This window comes from Varroa jacobsoni, unplaced genomic scaffold, assembly GCF_002532875.2.
Source record: "Varroa jacobsoni isolate VJ856 unplaced genomic scaffold, vjacob_1.0 contig02100, whole genome shotgun sequence".
Lineage (NCBI taxonomy): Eukaryota > Metazoa > Arthropoda > Arachnida > Mesostigmata > Varroidae > Varroa > Varroa jacobsoni.
Window position 1 is genome coordinate 38952 of NW_019214757.1, and position 23514 is coordinate 62465.

Sequence of the window (23514 nt, forward strand, 5' to 3'; positions counted from 1 at the left end):
TACAGAAACGCCACAGTGGATGGATATCATCTTAAGAAGTACCTTCTTTTCAATAAGTGTCCAATACTCTAGGGCAGAAGCGTGTGGTCGTTTTTTTTTTTGTTCAGATAAGATCCAGGCCGTATGCGTGGGGTCCTTGTGCGACGAGCGACTATCCCGACGTACAAGGCACAGGCTTACCTCGAAACTTTCGATTTTATGATAAGGTTCTGCTTTGATCACGGGCATCGTCATAGCAGTGCCCTTTACTCCAATGTATGACCTATATCATGATTGGAAGCGACACTGGACGTCAGCGTAACTTGACAAAGCGCAAGCGATATTTCTCGCCTGTCAAGTTGCACTTGTATTAGATTCTGCCAATATCATCGTACAAGTCCTGAAAGCGAATAATAGTTTCCTAACACGCATCAGGTCCTAACACGCAATTTTGCGGCTTACAAAAACCACAAAGCCGCGTAGCTTAGGAAGTGTACCGTACACTTGATCATCTAGCGTTATCAGAAATACTCTTTCAAGGCGAATGTGACTGACTATACCATTTTCGAGCAAGAGCTCCTAAACGTAAAAGGGATAAGGCAGTCATTACTTGATCGAGAGAGATCTTCGATCAAGAGAGGTAGTTGCTAGATAGGACGACTCGGTACCGTGCGGGCTAATTCCTCGAAATAGTAATACGAGAGATAAGCTGAATAGAACATCAGATATTCCAAAAATCATTATACTTATTCGTCTGGGTCGTCCATTGATTCCTCGCGCCCAAACGTGTCGCAACATCACATAGGGTATCTCGCTATCGAATAATGGCCTGATGTTCTTGACTTGTCAATAATTGGAAGCATACTTTATAGTTATAGGTAACTAGTGAATTATGAATTTGAGTCGTCTTACAGTTAGATCATAGGAAACACGAGCGATGGCACAGCCTATTTGTCCTTAAGGATCTCTTTTTACATTTACTAGCGAAATATAATAGCTTGATTGCGGTGGCTTAATTGGCTTAGGTTAATTGTGAAAATATTTGTCGCTAACTCAACGGTAGTGAAACGCTGCTGGAGACAAAAAGCAGCAGAGGGTGAGAATGTCCGCCCAGCTGTCGTGCTCTCCGCTTGTTTGGTGCCCTTGGGCATTATCGCTTCTGCGAAACGCCAGAGACAGTCAGGCAGCAATTGTGACCTTCATTGGCATCCAATCGGACAATCGGAAATTGCCGTAGTACTACAACAGCCGTTCATGATCTCACGCTGCACCCGCAAGTGACTCTCGGCTAAACCCCTTGATCGGCCTGGCTGGAGCGCGAGGTCTCCCCAGACTCTTCAGTTACTTCCAATGCTCGATACGCGGAGAGCCCGATACCTTTCTCTTCAAAGATATGCGCGCATGGCAAAAGCCGCACTGGTCGACGTGTGCCACTAGTCACACTCAATTCTCTAGCGTTTCATGACTTGAAATAGCGCAGAAAGGCTGGACCGAACACGATGGTCTATGTTTTTGCTCGTATATTTATGTCCACGCCCGGGTTTGAGCGTTTGCCTGTGTGAATTCGTAGTGCGCGTCAGTGTGACACCCATTCGCAGTACTCGAATGCCAACTAGCATCTAAAAATTGCGCAAGAGTCTATTTCATCTTTTTTTCAGTTCATTTCTGTTTGCAGTTCGCTTAGAGCCTGCGTTGGTCTGAAAGTTTGTGCGCAGTTCGTTCAGGTGAATTTCATGGCGTCCATGATGCGGCGATCCTGATCTTAAATGAGTCTATTGGCTCCACTCTCTTTTTCATTCACAGCAACTCTAGCGCGTGCGATACGGGAGCAATACACGAGCTGGCATAACGGCACCTTCATCTTTTAGGTTTTGGAGGTCAAAGGCTTTTTTAGGCTGAATCCGATCGAAAAAAGGGAAGGAGAAGAGTTAAAGGTGCAGAAAGAAAAGCCGTAGCACCGACGAGGCCTAAGTTGCCGATCGCTCGATAGAAATTGGGCAGACGAATCCGGGCGAACACTCAGCGGCTACTTGCTTAGCTATTACGGTTCATGATACAAAGGTATGCCTCAGCCTGTCTACATGTTGATACGGCAGCTATTGCGTCGTGCGTTTCAGGACGACACATGAGAATTGTTGGCATTCATGCGCGAGGATATCCACCGGCCGATAAAAATACAAGCCAAAAGTACAAAAGAGCGTGCATTTACGGGGAATTGACATGAGAGAAGGCTGAACACAGAGGAGAACACGAGCAGAGGAAACGCGCAGGGTATGAGAGAGAGAATCGGAGCGCCCTGTAAACAGAAAAGGAGACTTAGCGGTTGAGAAGTGAGTAATTGAGAAAGGATATGGCCTCGCTCTATTCGGAGACGTGAGACGACAGTCACGAGGTGGCCACGGGACGCTCTACAAGAGACTAGATCGACCTATCTGCCGAAATAGCCGCTATTCATTGATGAGGTTCTTGCTCCTGCTGACGCCCAGTCAAATGAGTACAGTTTCCGATGATGGCGCAGATGCCAGAGAACCCCTTCGAGTGGTCGATTCTCTGCCGCTAGTCACTACCGGCGGTGACTATTGAGATTAATTGCAATGACAAGCATGGCCTACATTAGGATGCTAGGCCGCAAGTCTATCTGTAGCTGTGGTGGAGCAACGCTATTACAGAGAGAGTCAGGCGTAACTTCTAAAATGAGTTTGTTTAGTTAGTATGGTAGCATAAATTGTTAATAAGCAGCTGTAATCCCTGAACATAGCCGCTACTAGCTGCTGTTCATCTTATTAATTATTTCATTATTCTATCATCGGGAAAAGTAGAATATTGGCGGAGAGAACGTGAGTCAACGTAAACAAAGCGTCCTTGATGACTCGTATTCTTGAAAACGTACGTGTTTCATTTTTCGTTATATTGTCGTGTCTGAGGACAGGCTCGCCTATCCATTGTACGGTTATCCAACGGATAAGCGTCACGTAATGCATATTCGCGTACGCGCTAAAACGTAGTTTCATTTAACGCATTTCAACTGTGCCACCCGGTCAGGTTTGCAAATGGTAACTATTGACTACCATGCACAGCTAGAAAGGGCTAACTCTGAGTTTACCTCAATTTCTGTCAAACCCAAGTGATCTATACAAACACCCATGCCCAGACGTGGGCAACAATGCCGCAAACGTGTTACTGCAAGCACTGTCCTTAAGCATCGTTCCAAACAGCGAATTTTTAGCACGAAAAACATTTGATCCCTCAAATCCAAATCATCTTACATGCTAATAAAACCGATAGGGAAACACATTACCATCATAGAGGAACGTTATCAGGCATTTGTAAGCTCTATTTGGAAAAGCGTAGGTGTTCTGGTGGTCGGGAAAATGGTAAACGTTTATTTGATCCCTTTTGGCTTCTGGAACGTTTTTGGCGAGTACATCAATAATTAATAATCTACAACAGATAAAACATATGCTTTCAAAAAGATTGAAAAGGAGCCGGTTATACTTTACTTGTACTGCTGCATTATTTAACAGAAATTCGGTCGGGTCACGCGTCACCTCTCAAACATAGAACTCTATCATCAAGTTTGAACAGTGGAAAGCTAATAGTACTGGTGTATATGGATTCAACTATTTCGCGGCCTGTGTCAACCTCTTACTTAGTCGAGACGTGGCTAGCAGACCACATTGTCACGATGGAGCCGTAGCAGAGGAAGAAATGATGACCGAGTTGATATCGGAGGAGGGCACACATTGCATATAGAATGGACGAGACCAAGAACCCTAGGAGACAAAGCCGATCACGAGCGACACTTCGCTAGGAGATCCAAACCCAGCTGGCTTTTGAGGAATCTGAAATGGAGGCTCTTTACGATATCATCGATTAGAGTTATGCCACAGAGCGTGGAAGGGAGTTCCATAGTGTAAACCAATCGATTTTGCTGTTATTAACGCTATTCCTATAAGGTATCTGGCATAGCTTAATAACGAGAACCGCAAATGCCTCCCCCTCGTCGAGCCGTTCGTATGGTCTCATCAAAACACATCCAGCTATTCAAGCACTTAGAGAAAATACTTACATTTTTTCTGTTTTAACTTGCGCAAGCCATTGAAAGAGGCGCCTTTGATCTTTTTTTACAGCTTTAACTTTTGACACTTAATCATCTTACCGAAAACTCTGAAATCGTGAAAGCGTTTTATATGGTAAAACTTAATTAATGTATGTTCTCGATCGACGATCATTTGTATATATTTTCAGTAATAATATATACATACATACTAAATAATGATAGATCGCTTTAGAGACGGTCGTTGGCCACTATAGGGGATACGTTTCAGGTGCTAAGTAGACTGTCCGAGTGAAAATGTCCCAGAAAAAATGAAATGAAAAGTTTCAGTTAAGGTTAAAGAACGTTTATAATTAGTCTTCTATCAACTGAAAATTGTCTAATGGCGAATATGTTTCTTCAGCCAACTTGTATAACCTGTCTGCTGTAAATGTTTTGTTCAATTAATACGAACTTACCTATTCTTTTAGTTAGAGAGCGGCCAGTCTGCTCAACACGTGTTTGGTATACTCATAGTCGAAGCCTTGTTTCTGTTTGTCCGAAAGCTTAACGCCAGCTCTAAATATCGAGCCTTAACGCATGTTAGTGTTACACAAAAAACGTTTGGCTATAACATTGAGGTGTCGTCCTCATCGAATGAGCTGAGCTTAAGCGTTGCCTTGTTTATTCATACAATTAAGGGGTTTTGTGATGCACAGCCTTAAAATTGACTGGAGGTCTTGTTTGCCGTGGACCTATTACGATAAGGCACATCGGTTACACATCCCAGTTTGTGATTTACACGGGGTGAATTCGCTGCAAAAACACGTTCCGCTAATGGAATAGTCAAATGAATTGTCCTGTTTCCGCCTCCAAAATACTCAATGCCATTCATCTACGACTTACAGATTATCAGATTGTGTCCATAACGATGAAAAATAAAAGGGTCACTCTCTTACCATAAACAGCTGGACAATCAACTTTCAACCTAAGAAAATGAAAAAAAAAAAGTTTTTACGGACATCTATGTTCCTACTATGATTTTCAATACATTTGCCAATACTACGTTATCCGCTATTCATAATCGAAAACGTTTTGTCGGACTTCAGTCGACAAATGGTACAATTTGTTTGGTAACTAGATAGGGAAATCCGTTACATACGGTTTCTTTACATACTGATTATCCATACCAATTTTGGAGAAGCAAACACTGACCAGGTTATGACATAGCACATCGTATGGACTAATGAATAGCTTCCTGCGTTCCATTTCCTTTATCTTTACGCTATATTCAATGATAAGGGAATGTTTTGAATCTGCATTAGCGTTTTATCAAAAGCACATGGTAGAGACTATCCTTTATGAACTTTTCCTACCTCGAAATTGCAAATATCGTGATGAGTTTTCGAAGTTCGTGCGCGTACCGGAAGTCTTTCGAATTTTGCGTCTACCACAGTATTACCGTTAGGCATAACTCTATCAGACGGCTGGCTCTCAGCACGAAACAAAGCCTGTCTACGCCCGTATTCGAACCCAGCTGAGCGCATCACCCACTACGCCGTCGCGGAGACACGTACCGAGGACAATTTGATACCATTGACTGTAGTACATAATCACGAATCAGGAATTTTTGAATAAAGTTAATTTTTGTATTTAGAAGCTTTGCTATGCTCTAATACAATAAATGTATCAGAATCCTTTTTAGTCAAGAATCTGAATGGATAATAGCTTTAGTTAATGAGTATGATTTCAACGCCACTATATCATCTTATGTTCAACTCAAAATAAAATTCTGATTATAATAATAAATCAATAAAAAAAAACTGATCCGCTCCACCAGACGACCGTGATATGTTTTAGCTAACAAAATTTAATCACGCCAACGCCTATCATTACTATATGTGAAATAAATTTTATTTGCATTTGGCTGTGTCGTGTCCCTTTTTCTATTAGAATGATTGCGCGTTAAAGGCGTGCCGCGTCTTTTTTCAGAATTTGATAGCTCATACATTCGAATCTTGACACTCTTGGCGCGTGCCAGGTGAACCAATGAAGGTGAACATACAATCTGATCCCCCAAAATATCACTGCTTCAAGCCAGCTATCTAGCGATCCGTAGATGAAGGTGTATCGGTCTCTTTTTGTCGCAATGTTTGTTACTTTGGTTTCGTCCCATGTGCATCGGCCTCACTACCTACCGAGGACTGCCATATCTTCCACGACAACGATAACCATAGGCTCAAAGCATATCACGGTACGCCGTAATGCTACGACGACCGTCATAGGGGACGCGCAAGCAACTCTCATCGTTATTGTGACTCGCTCAGTCTCTTATTTACTGTTCGCAGTGCCAAATTTCACCTACCATTTTTTTTTAGACACTGCCATTGGCGGTACTCCACCAAACTGCTGTTGCGGCCGGTTTGGTGCTCGTATATACGGTGTGCATGTCCCCAAAATCGTTGTCCTTCGATAACTAGGTATCTAGATAGACCTGTGTATAGCAAGGAACCGGCTTTAAACTATAGCGTGACACAACTGTATGGCTGTAGGCTACGACTTTGTTCTCTAGCACTCCCTTCTCAATCTAATAAGAACAGAGTCCTGTTTGTAAGTGTTTTTGAGCTTGTAGCTTTGCGCACACTCATATTGCGGAAAGCAGCTCCAGGCGCCTATCTAAAAGCCATCTTTTGCAAGTAAGGTCTACATATTAGTTGGCTAGGTCACAACCCCCATGCTAGCTGGGGGCTCACTTTAGCTCCCAGCTTTTGCTATCGCTACGAAGAGAAATCGTTACCTGTATCGAACAACACATTTCACCCAGGCTTAAAAAGATACGAAAAATTGCGACTTCACTTCGATTCGTCGTTGTCTTCACAATTTTTTTCTTATTTTTGTCGATTTTTTTTAGCTGTCCTTCGAATTACCCAATATACCTAGTCCGTTTCTCCCATTCTTGTTCGTACTGCCGGCTCAGCCGGTCCTGGTTCGAATCTGAGAATTGAATGGAGCCTTAGATTGCGGTTGATTTACACCTTTTCTGTTTGTTGACCAAACGACATCGGAAAGTGTATTCCCGTATATATTGGCTTTGTAGCTTATTTTTGAACCTTGCTCGGCCGTTGTCGGATAACTCATAACAACTTAATAATAATTTACTTTTCTCACTAAATACCAATAAGGTTCCTATGTTTACGCTGCAGTTACCCCCCTTTGAGGTATGCATAAAATTAGCAGCCGGTTTGAGTGTAAGATTTCATAGAAGTTGTCATGAAATAAGGTAAGTAGTTCAAAAATGCCATAGCAATATCCAGTGGAGTATCCTACAATAGTCTGAATCTAATAAAATTAAATACGTTTCTGGGATTGGGTTAGTAAACATAAATTGAGCAAGAAGTACAAAGTAGATACAAAGAAATGGATTCATGAATTTGAATATGGCAACACAGATTAAGGATGGAATCAAGGTTTATCTATTGCTTGTAACAAACAGGTTTAAAGTACCTTCTAAGCTACAGGATCTATTAGACTCTGATTAGAATCGTGAATGGTAGTAGTAAATTTGTGTATTCAATAATCACTCTGCCAAGCTTTTAATCGCAAAATTAGTAGGTAGATAAAAAAAAAATGGTTTCAATTAAATATCATAAAAAGAAAAATAGGATACGCGGGCTCTCGTTAAGAGCAGACGACCTACTCCTTTGGAAAGAGGAGTGAACTACACCAAGTTCGGCGGGAAGAATTCGACAAAGTTAGACTAAGGACCACAAAAAATAGCAGCAAAACCGTTTACTGATATAGCAAGCGTTTCGACACACCAATCTACCTATACAAACATTTTTTACAACCATACCTATTCTTTATAGGCTATTCTTCAACGTTTTGGGACGGCACGTCCAACGCAACCGTATATAACCATGTCCATTTTTGCCGTTGTCCCCCCCCCCCCCCAACCTCTGTTTCTATCGGCAGCAGCAGCATCCCCGACAAGCAGTGAACTCCACCCTCACCACCCCACGCTCGCAGCGCCCCCAAGCATAAGAAGCAGCAGGAGCAAGTCGGTTCACATAAAAACTATCAACTCTCCCTCTTGCTCTTCCATCCGCTCCTCCACTTTGACAGAGGCGGCTTTGGCCGATTGAGCCCGCGCGGGCTCCTCGCCGAATCCTCCTCTCCTACTGAAACTACCGTCCTAGCACTGGCACAAGCAGCTGCTGTAAGCCTATAGTAGTCGGGTCGGACCGGTTTTCGACGGGTACGACGACGGTCGCAGCGGCGGCAGCCATCTTTATTTTGCTATTTTTTGGGTGAGCTGTCAGCGGCACACTCTCTCGTTACAGGCAGAGGAGCAGACTCTCCCAGACGAGGAGAGCAAAGGACCTATAGTCCTCACCGTAGACTCGCAGTAGACAGAACAAGCAGAGTGTAGCAGTTAGCTCAAGTCAGCGCAACACTTCAGTCGGTGGTGGTGCGAGCCACGGAGAGCGAGTCGTCCGCGTAGTGTAGCCGGACAGTGAAGTGCGCGCACTTCACTGTCGGCTACTTTACTGGACGGTCGATGAACATGTTGGAACTTCGTTAGCGTACGCATTTGCGTTAGCAGGTGATACGAAGACTGAGCAAGACAAGACGATTCGGATGAGATCCGATTGCGATCGGATCCGTCGGAGCCTCCGCAGTGCAAGCCGTAAGTAAAGTACTCGAGTACTAACCATTCAGTATTGGCAGTTGTACATCTGTCACTTTGATACATAGTATGAACATCGTGTATTTAAACTCGAACGCTCTGACGACGGAGGCTTTAGACTGCTCTAGTGCTCTGCAGCCTCGATAATGAAAGGATAGGAACACCCCGCGCGGACGTTCGTTTCGCGCGGCCATTTCGCGCTATTCGAGATTAGTCCAGAGCTTAAATTCCTGCAGAACGCGACATAATACAAGTTTCGCGTCATGACGGGCGTTCGAGTTGTGTTTCATACCTAGTATAGCCCAGTATTAAACGAAAATTATTACTTATTCGTTCGTTTTGGTGCCTTGGAACTAGAGCAGTACGGCGATAGGTAATGAAATGCTCGTTTCTAATAAAAAAAAAAAATAGTGGACCATCCACATTTTCTATTGAGGAGCAAAGTTAGTTGTGTGTTACCAAGTGGGTGAACGAGCAAGCGTGGAGTGTCATCGTAGCGGTGACTGTATTAAAGGCGGTGGCGCCGCTGCCGGTGGCGGAGGAGTAGACCTGAGTCATCAGAGCTCGCCTACTCCCTTGTCGCCCCCAAACCCCCAGTCCTAGTTGACCCCCGCATGTTTCTCTGCCCTGGGTTTTCGCCACTCCGACGCTTATAGAGAATCTACAATAGATTCGCAGTGACTGATAAAGCAAGTAGAGCTGTGCTTTGACTTGCTCTATTCGAATCTCTGTTCCATTTCTGGTACTGAACCTATGACGTTCAGAACTACACCGGTGCGCAACGAGTACAATCTGCTATTGGAACTGCAGCTTTCGATGGCATCATTAGTACCTTGAATATACAACGGAGGACTATATAGTGCAATAGATGTGCGCTATGTCCGTGTGTGTGTGTGTGTGTTTGACTGTCTTTCCCCGTCGTTTGCCGGTTGAGCTCCCGGTCGGTCTTCCTTTGCCGGTCGCTCAGTGGGGACTGGGGGGTGATTTCGCACACGCTTTCGCCTCCCACTCAACTGCACTATGAACACAGTGTACTGGAGACGGATACAGAACATAGATCTACTTGGCTATTTCTTCTGTATGACCTGCAGTCTCGCGACCCCCGCGCAACAGAGAGGCTCAGAGACACTCTCGCCTATTAGCCATCATCAGCATCGCCATCATCATCATCATCATCACCACCACCAGCACCATCAACCGAATCGCCTACAGAAACGCTTGAGCTTTGCATTACAGTATCATAGTAAGGACTGTGCACTAGTGAGGACACTGAGGTTTGTAGACAAGCATACATACATGCAGACCCAAAGGCAGCATCTTTCTCTCCCTCGCTTTCTCTGTCCTTCCACCCTCGATGTTTATCGCAGTAGACAGCAACTGTTAAATTTGTCCCTCATAAACGTATCGGGTCCTTAGTCCTTTCAGGTCCTTAGTTTAACGGGCTTTTGGCGGTCGTTTCCTCTGCTATCATTTACATTGTTCTGCCTACAAGGCTCGTCGTTTACATGCGACATTCTTTTCTATGTCGCGCATGCCAGTCCTCATCGTGCATGCGACAGGAGCCCGTGGCACATATCCTACCCGCCTACAATTCCGTTAAAGCGACGGCAAAAACAATAGTTGGCCGCAGCGACCTTGATCTGCGTCACTCGTGCTAGTCTCCTATATCGTCACTACCGGTGCGATCTGCCATCATCTACGCGTGGAAACGGTGCAAGCGGCGATGGTTCTCTCGGGATCCCGGATTGTTGCCGAAATTCAAGGCTGAAAGGGGTGGAGGCGTCCTCAAGGCTAACTCGACGGTTGACGCCTGTCAACACACTCTATACATCTGTAACATATGTATTCGATACAACTAACAGTTCTATTCGTTGAACGCGTCGCATGTGGGGGAGTGTGATGCTGTGTGGGGAAGGAAAGGTTGAGGGTCGTCACCGCAAAATTCGAGAGGCCCGACTTGGCGCAGACCCGCGGCAGGCATCTCAAGTTCGACGCTTCGGGAGTGCTTTCGATTCGCCGCCAAACAGAGAAAGGTAAGCTGAGACAGCGAGAGAAATCGAAAAATTAGTGCGATCGAACTTGACCTGATTTGCCTGCGTACATCGCGACACTGGGTCACAGCCGATTAAAGAGCCTTTGGTCTGGACAATATAAGAGACAAGCTTTCCTTGGTCCTAAGAAGAAGTTGACCTATATTTGGCTGGCACAGAACACTACAGTAGTATAGTGCACAGACTGGAAGAGATATCACTCAGCGGTCAGGGTCTTAATAAAGGGTCGTAGAAGCCGTCTGGAGCGAAAGGTAACTAACGTTTTGGTGTGCTTTAGAACGACTTCAAACTTTGTAGCAACTGTCTTTCGTGCGCGTTGGTATTAGGCTATGCCTTCAATTATACTGCGAGTGATTGTCAAGCGTTTCCAGATGAAGAATAGCGGTTCTTCTTCTAGGCTTTTTGAATGTGTAAGATACTGCTCAATTTGTTGTAGTTGTAGTAGGCAGAATATAGGACCAAATGACTGTAATAAACAAAATTGGAGTAAATAAACGGTCGTCCACTTTATACCGATTGTTGTTTATTTCCAGTAATCGCATTCATTAGGTTCAATGCCACATCATTTACCAACAGAACGATAAATGCAATCTACCAATCAATCGTGCCGATGTTTTGCCATGAACTATATGAATCGATTATCCTATTAAGGGTTTGTATACGAGCGTTCACATTTTCGTAGGACTGTCAAGCAGACCACATAAAGACTATTTGATTGTTGGATCGAGCTATTATTTGTCCTAAGCGATGTACTGAACTAAAATTTTCATATTTATGTTTTGTTCATTGCAGAGTTGCAGGATGTCGCTCCCGTTACACGTCGACTTATTGCCATCGTTAGGACAGCTTGGCAGTCCTCTCCATTCATTACGGGTAGGGACTAGCTTTTTGACATGCTCGTCGTGCTTTGATAGCAACTTGGGAGGTCTTCCCAAGGTGCTGCCATGTTCGCATACCGTTTGCGCAAAATGTTTGGTGGAAAGCGGGCCCTTCCAATGTCCGCAGTGCAGCAAGCTCGACTTAGCCGGATGTTTGAATTTGGCGAGTCTCCGTCTAAACGATGTATTGCCTTTGTGCTCATCATGCGATGATCGGAACCATGCCAAAGGAAGATGTCGAGACTGCAACAACGAGTTATTGTGTGAGAATTGTATCAACGCTCATCAGAGAGTTCGTCTTACTCGAGATCACACTATTCTACGGTTTGCACCATCACCCTCACTTGTAAGTGTTACAGCGATCGGTAGTCCAGCATACCCAATCACGTCCGCTGAGATTATAACCAAACAGATTATCCTTGCCTATTTATCCTATTAAGCGTATGTATACACCTGTGTGCAAACGATAATCGTGTTCTATTTTTCTAACTCAGAAAAACGGAACAACATTGGTGCCTATGAGTAATACCAGATTCGCTTTCAGGATCTTAAACAGTACCATCCTCGAGCATGCGTCGAACACAATGACAGCCTTTACATCTATTGCGACAACTGTGACAAGCCTTTGTGTGGAAAATGTACCACAGCCCACAAAGGGCACAGTCTACAATATGTACGAGAGGCAATAGATAATGGACGAAGCTTTGTTGAACGTTCCCTCAAGGAGACCGAAACAAAACTCAAGGTATTGCAGGAAGGCCTCGTGAATAATCAGGCCATGGCCAAGCGGGTCGAACAGAAGACGCATGATGTTGCATCGCAGATCCGTGGGGCTATACGCAGGTACAGTTGCTCAATTATTATTATTACTATTACTAAATTCACTTGTGGTTTAAATCGAAGACAGGTGCATCAAGATAAGACAGAGAGCACTGGCTGAACTTTATATTCATGTACGTTTAGAATTCTAGGTTCGATACTGTCATGAACCACTGCTTCAGAAAGCATTTTTCGTAGTAGAAGGATTATTTAGAAGGAAAGTTTCGATCGAAGTTAGCTGTGTTTCTTATGCAGATACTATGGGGATCTTGTCTCCTGTCAGGAGTAGAGGGCTCATTTTGCATCGTTTACGTTAAGCTTTCCCTGCTAGCGGTTGAGGTTCGTTAAACCTTCTAGTTGAACAATCTGAAAATGACATCTGTTTCTGGCAGAAGTTGAAGGTTCTTATACGGGTAGGCGTGATTTAATGGGCAACTTTTTAGCGACCTGGCCGCGTTCACAAACACAGCACTGGCGCTGTCAGTGGTCCACTCGTGATTTTCTTGGGCACTGCAGTTCACTCGTCTCAGTTATTAAAAAGCTTTTAGCGTATGGCCTTATGCAGGTACGCGTTAAGATCTGGCTAGCCTGATAAGGCACGTGGTCCTAAAAGCGTGTACATCAATTTAATCTTTTTTCTTTTTTATGAGCAGTTGCTTTACACATATCTGCATTTGGATATGTGCAATAATATAACGGTTGTGACAGTGTCGTTTTCACGACGATGAAATTGACGATGTAGACCTTCATCATCGATGGTTGGGGATTGCCGACTCATTTCCTCGGTGGACGTTACAGCTTTTGTTTTCTCGTGTCATACCTCTTTGCACACGACGTTGTTGGCATTATTATTGACCAATGGAGGCAAATACTCTATACAGCAAAGCCGGTGTTTGTTCTGTTGTTCGTATCGTATTTATATGCATACGTGATCGCCTAGGTAATAGTAGTAAGTAAGTTGTTTACTGTAACTTAAAGCCACGTATTCCTGTCAGGTTTTCAAACCTTAGCGCCAGATTTGCCTTATATTGATTAGGGCGCTTTTTGAGGTCTTTTTGCTTTATTTTTGTTAGTAGGCTGAAGGCTAATGTCGAGGCGAAACCGGTAACCGATGCGCTACGAGGTCCATTACTTGTGGTAATATCTTAGAAATCTTAAAGTTGACTATCCTACGTTCGTATTAAGCTAAGTTTTCGAGCTGTGGTCTTAGAAAGTTGACTACTATGTGCATACCTTCTTTTATATCAGTTCATATGCACCGATCATGTACTCGTGCATAAGTCTTCTGCGTCGTTTCTTCATTTCTAGATACTATAATTAGCTATTTAATGTTCTAATAGTCAGATTCATAAAAAACCCCCAGTAGAAGACAATTACTATTGGTTGGCACATAACAGCTAAGGAAGATGTCTTAAAAGATGTATTGGTACCTCAATCGATCGAACAATATTTACGAAATTCACCGTTGAATAATCAAGCAGTGGCGTGTTTCAGACCTATACAGAAAATAAACGTATTCACTACAAGATAAAAAGTTATAGAAAGAGAAAAATCTTAATGGTTTCAGACAACTCTCCTCTCTTGAGGAGCGAGAGAAAGAGTTACTATCAAAGGTGGAGTCAATCCGGCTGCTCAAGGGCAAATTACTTAAGGCGCAGCAAGAACAGATTGAACAGGCGACTCTCGAATTGGGGAAGCACGCGCGTGCCCTCCGTGACTTTCTTGCATCCGCTAGTGAACTCGACTTCGTCAAGGCCACAAAGGTGCTGCCACAACTCAGTGCCGCTGCAACCCAGGCTGGTTAGTAATGTACACATATGTAAAGTGAAGATATTTGGAGTTCTAAGTGTTATTTAGCGTTACAGCCTTCTCCCGAACGTCGGCACGTTCTGAGGTCACCATGGTGGTGCTGTGAACATACTTGTACCTAGAAGTTGACTGATTAGCATCCCCACTTTGCGTTCGATCACAAGCGTCGTTAGATTGACTTGATGTATTAAATTTGGTTTAATCATGTGTAACGCGCTATTATTCGCTGATTTTTGGCTTGAGCTATTTTCATTGTTTTGTGGATATGTGTCATGACAATAGTTCAACGCTTTTTCTGAACTGCTTTCCGTTCAGATGTCACGGCACACGCCCTTATACAGTGTTTATTTGGCTAATGTGTGACCAGCTTACCGAACCCCGACATATATTCTCCATTCTTCAATTTTTCTCTCCATTGTTACTAGGTTATCTATTTTTACATACATATAAGTACCCCCCGGCGGCGTAGCAGTAGAGGTAGTTGCCAATAAAGACGGATGAAATGTCCTTTCTTTACCGGAATGGGTGGTTTGAGAGCGAGCGGTTCTTAGCAGACAAAATGAGTGACCGATCTGAACCGAAGCAGGCCCATCTTTGATGACTCGACTCGACGTGAACTCTCGTCTGGCAGACTTTTGAGACCACTCCCGTAGTTACTGCTGGCGCTAGCATTGCTGTTCTTACTATGCCATGTTGCCCGTTTCTATTCGTTGAACTAGACCTAATTCAGGCTAATTTAGCGAGGTCTACAAACGCCTGACAGCTAGCTCCTCCACATGCAGTCTAAGTACAAGCATTCGCCTACGGTGGCCGAGTACGACCTGGTCGAGTTCACACTAAACCGGCAAGTAAATTTGATTTGAGCTCGGCATGACTCTTAGTGTGTGAGGCTAATGGATCAAAATTAGCGATGGAAAGAAGCGGAGAGGAAAAGAGAGCTCGCTTAACTTCTGCGCATTGTCTCTTCCTCTTTTGAGACGTTGATGGGAGCAGGGAAGATCTGTACAGGCCGTCGACAGTTCCGCATGACCAAGCTCTTCTAATAGCCCTGAGAAAAACTCCGAGAAGCATCTACAGATATTTTTCAACAAAAAATGGAAAAACCCCCGGCCAACATACAGGATAGTATTTCTCGCATGTCTACCCCGAGCTCGATTTCTAAAGTAGGAAAAGCATGTTTTTGTATCCGTACCTAAAACTAGTAATTGAAATAAATGGCCGATCTTGACTGAGCAAATTCATTACTGTACTTATGAGGTATAATTATTTTATGTTATGAAAAAACTTCACATTAAATATTTGTCTATTGAATTGAAAGACTATTGATCTTGTTTAGTTGGAGCATAGAGTAGCGCAAATATCAAGTGAACACGAGAGAGCTGTGCTCAGCTCTTAGTTAGACCTGCCCTCGATGCAGCGGTCTCTGACGCGGGACCCTTTTTCTTATTTTATTGGCGTTTCAGTTCTGTCAACACCATACGAAGACGATCGTATTGATTTCACGATAGCAGATATACCATTACTTAGTAACCTCGGTTATATCTCAACTGCGAGCTTTCCCATGCATTGCAAAGTATTTGGGGAAGCTCTCAAGGGTGCCGTTGTCGGGCAGGTAAGCGCTGCATATTCTCAGATTGTTTAGGTTAAACAAAGTCTATAGTAGAGAAAATCGCTGTTGAAATGTCAGGTTTTTAGTTTCGACAATAGCTATCATTTTACTGTTTACGCAGAAGATCTTTTCCTGACATGTCAGATTTCTAAATGCCTATAGCAAAACAACAAACAAAGTGGCCATTTCTTTGTATGGCAATTTATTTTTCTACAACGTTACCTTATCACTTGTATGAGCAGACTGCAACGTTTAAGGTTGAAGCCTACAATCACCTGTCAGAGAAGACGATAGTCGGGGGTGAACACTTCATCGCGGCAATCACGACTCCACAAGGCTTCACCCAACGGGTCGACGCCAGCGACCATCGTGATGGAAGTTATTCATTCAGTTATAGACCGTGTATCGAAGGTCTGCACCATATGGTTGTAACGCTTCGGGGTGCCCCGGTTGCGCAATCCCCGTACAGTATCAACGTACGTTTAGGCAGGTGTGTATTGCCGCATAAAGACGGGTATTGAACGGCACGTTAAATACCCGTCTTTATGCGGCTTTAAGCGTGTTCTGTGGCTTTGTTGCTGTACGAACTAGAAGAAACATTACGCGGCGTTTACGGCAGGGTCTGTGTGGCTGAATGACACGAAGAGTGAAAATCAAACTTCACTGCAGATGCAATAACTTCGCTCGCCGATGATCCTTTACTTGTCGTTTATACAAAGCTGATTATATAGAGTAATGTGTTTCAAGTATAGCGATCAACTCGTAAGTTAACTCGAATGTTTCTTTTCTATATATTGTATAATACTTGTTTGTATTATGCAATTGCTGATTATACCGTTACTGTTCTAGGTCATATGAGAATCTTCCGAGTGAACGACCGATTGTGGTGTTTGGGGGTGAGGGTGAGAGAGAAGGTAAATTGTGTCGACCATGGGGAGTCTGCGTTGATCATCAGGGTCGCATCGTCGTTGCTGACAGATCTAATAACCGGATGCAGGTGAGGAGAATGCAAAAAAATCACGTCTTTCTTTTATCAAGAATACCGACGGTAAAAAGCCAAACAGGAAGATAAAGGACACGAATGCACATATCGAAAAGGGCTTGCCCCTGACGTAGTACGTATGATAAATGGTGCATAACAGCACATTGCCAGCAATCGTCACTGACTCAATAACCGCTTTGGCAAATATAAACATCTTTAAAATGAAACTTAAGCGACATTTGTCCAGCATTGTGCTACAAAAAAAAAACTACACTATCTACTGCGGCAAATCGATTGTATTGTGCCAAAGTATCATACGTAAATAGATTTCCAAAAGGTTTAGGGCGTCACATCGTATCTAGCCAGTGGAATGCGTCTAAGACGAAGGACAATAACACAGGCGGTCGCGATTATTTCAAATAACTTCCGAATCAAGGGTGCTCTTGTTGCGTTGAACTCGGGATTTTTTTCTTTAAATAAAAAAGTTTGACCGTACTAAACAAAGCTCTGTGATACATGTCGGCAGCGTGAAACGTACGAAGTGCTTAAAGTATATTTCTTAGGTATCGAAACGGAGCATATATTAATGCGGTGAAGTCCATTCGAACATGACAAAATTTAGTATCTCAGCAGCGTACAAAAAGAACAAGTCTACAAAAGGTATCAACGAACTTTGCTTCATCCATCGCAACTGGGTCCTTTTACAGCTTAACTTCATGGTGACGAATTGACGCGCTTTGTAGACAATGCTGACCTCCCAATGATTTCTCCCAGAACTCAGACTCACGTTGCTTGTCTCGTTAGTGGTACCACACTCATGAGCTGCGCTCTCCTCTGTTGAGGTCAGAGAACGAGTGCATGGGTTATCCTCGCTCACAGATGCTATGTTATGATCAACGGAGCGGACCAGGTCACATCCCACACCCCCGAGGAAACTGACGACCTCAAACTAGAACCTAACCGTATTAACGGCTCTGCGCCTATATATCTGATGCTTGCTATCGTTTGTGCAGGAAGGGACTGAAAAAAAGGCTGTTGTTGATATAGACGAATCAAACAATCCTGTCCCATTGAAACGGTACATAACCACTGACATATAGTCTAGTTACCCTTAAGTAAAATGCTCAGTTTATGTGTCGAATATTAACCGTGTCATATTGAAATATCTGGTTCTCTCCAGAATTCCGAATAGTGTATCTGTAGTGATGATTATTACTAGCAGCATTCTATAGAATCATCGTAGGGATTGCCTGCACGTTACTCAACGTCTACTGGTTACATCACATGAAATAGATTAGGCTCTGTAGGCTCTGTTGTCTGAGACAGCTATGAGTGACTTGCGCATTTGTTGCAGATTTTTAACCCGGACGGTTCTTTCCACCTGAGTTTTGGGACTCCGGGCTCTCAGGCGGGCCAGTTTGATAGGCCAGCTGGGGTAACTATTGACTCTTCAGGGCGAATTATTGTTGCTGATAAGGACAACCACCGCATACAAGTAAGACATACGTCGTGTAGTTTCGGCTTTACTTCGATTTACCTTTAGTTATATGCTTCCTACTGACTATAAAATGTTTTCTGGTAGAGAAGCTGTTTTTACATTTAGTTGGTATAAACGAAGCTGCCTAGGACTTCGACGCTGCTCCTGCCAAAATGGATATCCTCCTCCTCCTCCTTTTATACTAAAGAAAACCTAATGGCAGTTTCAAATCATGTATTTGTTTCAGATATTTTCGGGTAGAGGAGACTTCATAACCAAGTTCGGCGAACGAGGTTCGAAGCTCGGCCAGTTCAATTATCCATGGGACGTTGCGGTAAATGCCGATAATCAAATACTGGTGTCGGACACACGAAATCATCGAGTGCAGCTTTTCTCACCAGAGGGCGCCTTCATCAATAAGTACGGTTTCGAGGGAGCACTCTGGAAACAGTTTGACTCGCCTAGAGGAGTCGCCTTCGATCTTCAGGGTATGAGGCAAACGAACCAAATAATAGTAAAATCGATAATCTCTCGATCGCGTATTTTCCACCAATAACTCCTACGGAGAATAAACAAGTAGAAAATATCGCGCAGTTGTTGTTATTGCCTGTAGGGTGTCTAGGGACAGTCGGAAGACATTCTATACCATTATTTTAAGTGAACACGAAAATGAAGTTAGACTTCTACATTTTTTATCTCTTATATCATTTAACAATCATCTCTTAACGAGCTGAAATCAAGGATTTTCTGTTATCCTAGTTTCTGAACCAACCAGGTGGTTGTCTTCTATTAGTTCCAAGTGCATTTCACGATAGTTGCTGCTGCTGCTGCTGCTGTAAATCGCCGCACGATGTACCCAAATTAATTACACTTAACGAAGCCATTATATTTCGGTTATGGCTTCACGTAAAGGGCGCTTTCTCTCGCTGGCACTTTAGTTGTCGTGGGTCCGGCAAAGATCATACTAGAAGCTTCCGTTGGCGCTATGGCTGTACATGTTTCTCATAAGCTAACAATACCAGCCGTTCATTTTTAAAACTTCATACGTACGCAGTACATATATAAAATAAGAGACTGGCCTTGAAATTGCTTATAGCACAAGTGGGAAGGTCGACGTCGCTGGTCCATAGGTGAATTTACTCATCAGAAAGGACAATAGCTATTCCAGCAGCTTCTGTTTACTAGAACGTCGCTAATCAGGCCCATTACGGAACGCGATAACGACAGAGAGAAGGGCTCCAGAGAGTCATGAAGTTCGGCAGAAACAGCTGGCCAACATTTTCATTTATGATGACAGAAACTTTTTTAAAGGCCGAATTGTCCATTTCACGGGAATCGCACAGAATCCGTAGACGGTCGTCGTTGACCGTTTGTAGTTAGTGGCCACTTTAGCGTCGCGTGTTCAGTTGCTAGCTACATTAGTGGTAATTTGTGACAAAGCGGCAAATCGAACATAACGAATTACGGCCACTGCTTTAATGTTTTGTGAATTTTTCTTAAAAAGAAAATGCCCAATAATTTAGACAGATTGAAAGTGACCTGATCTGGAGCCCAGTTTTGTAGCTTTCTGATGTGATTACAACAGGGTGCATACAGTAATTGAACATTTAGATATCTAACCAAGTTTTTAGCTAAAAGAGCTGAAATCTCATCGTACCAAACCTGGTCAATACAACGTGGGCCGGAACACTGTCCTGCATCACAATGAGACTAAATTTACCTGCAAAAGCGCCTTAATTAGGTTAATCGCAGTTCTGGGGTAGTTCTGAAATGTTTTTGGGACAAATTTAGAACTTAACGGTTTTAGAGCTTTACTTCAACAACCAAATAACCATTCTGTTATAGAACATTGACCGGAAAGTGAACGTTTGACAGGGAATGAATAGAACGTTCTATTCGTTCCCTGTCAAACCTTTGGACCGTCATGGCTATTTGAAAGTCTGATAGCTATGAGCAATTGTACTTTTCATAACCGTATTTAGCTCTACCTAGATGCGACTATTTGAATAATTTTTCACAATAATAATATTGTAATTAATCTTAGATCGTCTAACAATAACAATCCTTCCCAGGTAACATGGTCGTCACGGACTTCAACAATCACAGGATTGTCGTCATCCGAAATGATTTTCGATCGGCGCAATTTCTTGGCTTTGAGGGTTCGGGTAGTGGTGAGTTCACGAGACCGCAGGGCATTGCAGTCGATTCTGAGGGCCATATCATCGTTTGCGACTCGCGTAACAACAGAGTCCAGGTTTTTCGGCCAGATGGCACATTTCTGTGTTCCTTCGGACAACCGGGAAGCGACTGCGGTCAAATGGATCGACCCTCAGGAGTAGCCATATCACCTGAAGGTCGTATAGTTATTGTCGATTTTGGAAACCATCGAGTGCAAATTTTCTAACGAAAAATGTTTTTGAAGAACGTATGAGACAGATTTGGCTAAGAAACTTCACTTGTTGCAAAAATTGGCTCGTATCAATTTGTCTCGGAGAAAATCAGTATCGAAAACAGTGATGATAAATCATACGAATCATATCCGAAGTATAGTAATCCCAAACGAAGTTATTTTATCCTAAAATTGTACATGTAGAAGTACTTGGTGGATAGATATTTGCGCTTTTTTTTTCTCTATTAGTTTATATAACACAGTTTATTGCCTATTTAGATATCTCAATTTGGAGATAAAATATAAAATGCTTTTTTGCCTTGCCATCATGCTGCTACAGGTCGGTGTATATTTAATATGCACAATTACGATGACAAAGACTGATAAGTCTATCAACCTAAATGAAGTGTCGAGTAACGTTACAGAATTGCAATTAAGGCTCAATGTGTCGTATAGAACTCAATAATCTCATTATCAATACGGAGGTTCTAGAAAGCCTTAACCGTTCAGTAATAGATATCACAATGAACAACTCTAGGTGAGTCACAGACTATTTGCTTACTTGCGCCCCACCAAAAAGGGGCATCTGATAAATTGCCTAGGAGGCCGACATTTGACTACTTCTGCAAGCATTACATTTTTGCAAACGGAATAGTTTGATAAGTGGAAGGTTCCTTCAAAAACGCAAAATCGGCGAACAGAAAATCTTTTAATGGTTTCGAGAAAAAGCGTTAGAAAATACACGATAACTCTAAAAGCAAAGCATATGCCTATATCAAGGTTTTTGCTACATGATATAATAACATTATTATTATTATGAACCTTCAAAGAGACCACCCTTGATGTCTCGAAGAAGTGGTGAGGGAATATGTCTCAGTCGTTGCCACAATTACTGATTCAGGTATGAATCGAAAAGCCGGTGTTGGAACAAGTGACATGAAACAACTTTTATATTATAATAATTAACAAGCTAGACTAAATAGCGGAGTGTCGACTAGTCATACTAAGAAGGTTTATAGTCGAATTCTTAATTAGGACATTAAGCGGTTATCGGCGAAGAACTTTAGAGTAACGAAAGATGATATATATATATATATATATATATATATATATAGTAAACTTAACGTTATTAGATTTTGCCCAAAAGTGTTTCCATCGACTATGCGTCCAATCAAAAACTAGTAACCAAAAAAAACACTCGAAAATAACATTGTCCTCTTGAAAAACTGATAGCCGTTTTTCCTCATCATCAGTGAGGTTAAATCGGTAGAACAGCATCTAAGTAACGGCGATTCCTATTGTACATACATATGGCATATAGCGCCGATTCTTGATCGTACAACGCGAATGAATGGTACGTCGCATCCATCTACACGGGAATAATTAACGTTGTTAGTACATCACTGTTTTTAATTAAAAATGGTGACGGTAATTCATTTATAAGATGATTGGAGTAGTGGAAGGCTGCAGTCAGGATCTGCAGTTGCGTGTCTTGTCCACATTTTGCACGTTAGCCCCTTTCACTACTTGACCATCTACCTTGTCCAGACCTTACGCCGTAGCATATACAACCAATGATCTCAAGTTGCATCAGAGTAGATCGGAGTTCCGGTAAATCTGAACCCCTCTGTCTAATTTACTTTCAGAAGCTGCAAAAACCTAACAGATGACCGACCCTTAGGAGGTTGATATAATCTGGCGTGTGTGATCTCTAGTCATGCCCAACAATGTAATGATAGCCCTAGTAATTCCATATATAATATGTAGATGTTTAAGACAAAAAGAAAGTATAGGTGAAGGAGAAAAGTTGATGCTGAAGGAGGCTCGGGGTGCTTATGACGGTACCCAGTGCAAAACCGACTCGGTCACAAAGTTCCTACGAACGAAAGTTCCTATTAGGTAGAATGATTTCGGCACGAACAAGCTGATGGTTAATGAAACACGTACAGCCGTTTTGCGGCTTTGAACGCTTTAGTTAATAGGTATACTACTATAATATTATATAATATAATAATGAAAGCTGCTAGAACAACTTAGTTATTGTACTTTACATTATATATTTAGATATATAAATCTGTATAAAAGGTCGCGGTAAGATGATTCGTTGTATAGTGACATCTGTCAAGAGATAAATACTAGTGAATACAAAATACATAGGTCTTGTGTATAGTAAGATTATTATTGCTGGAAGTAACGACAACTTTACTCCTAAATAAAAATTGGCTTCAAGCGTAAGTGAAGGAACTATTTACATCTCGATAGGGAAAACAGTAGCTGAACAGTGATAAGTATGAACTTGACGATGCCACAGAAGGTTTCTACAGCAACTACCAAAGATGGAGAAACAACAAAGTGACAAGACGAAGAATAGGTCCTGCATAGATTTTCTGGCAACTAAATCGAGAAGAGCATTGTCACTTTTCAACCATAACATTAATACTGCTAATGCTAAATAATGAAAATAGTTGTAAATTAGTTCAAGTTCCTACGCTGGTGACGACGGTGATGCTGCCAATGGCCGCAAAATCGCCGGAAATCTAATTTATTGGAAAATTTAACGAATGTAAAAGAGAAAAGAAGAGAGAAGTGTTAAAACGTATGGTTTAGTATCATCCGTCGCCAAAGGAGCAGACTATACAAAATGGCTACCTCATTATCAAAATATTACACCTTTTACATACTTCACAAGCTATCTTTCATCTTTTCCGACTCAGATTTAGCTTCCCTGTTTCTAAGCAACCCCCCCCCCCCCCGGCCCTTCCATTCGCAGTCTGTTGACTGAGTTCCTATATTTATAG

At 42.7% G+C, this 23514-nt stretch overlaps 1 protein-coding gene across 1 annotated transcript; it reads left to right on the forward strand.

Annotated features, from left to right (window-relative positions):
* The first annotated feature begins 8441 nt into the window (after positions 1-8441).
* wech (tripartite motif containing 71 protein wech) lies at positions 8442-23457 on the forward strand. Its single transcript, XM_022853806.2, has 10 exons — positions 8442-8702; positions 11546-11977; positions 12176-12474; positions 14018-14250; positions 15723-15871; positions 16111-16358; positions 16718-16865; positions 18205-18345; positions 18575-18815; positions 20400-23457. The coding sequence occupies exons 2-10, from the start codon at positions 11555-11557 to the stop codon at positions 20729-20731; spliced, it is 2214 nt and encodes a 737-aa protein (XP_022709541.1). The 5' UTR covers positions 8442-8702; positions 11546-11554; the 3' UTR covers positions 20732-23457.
* The last annotated feature ends 57 nt before the right edge of the window (positions 23458-23514 follow it).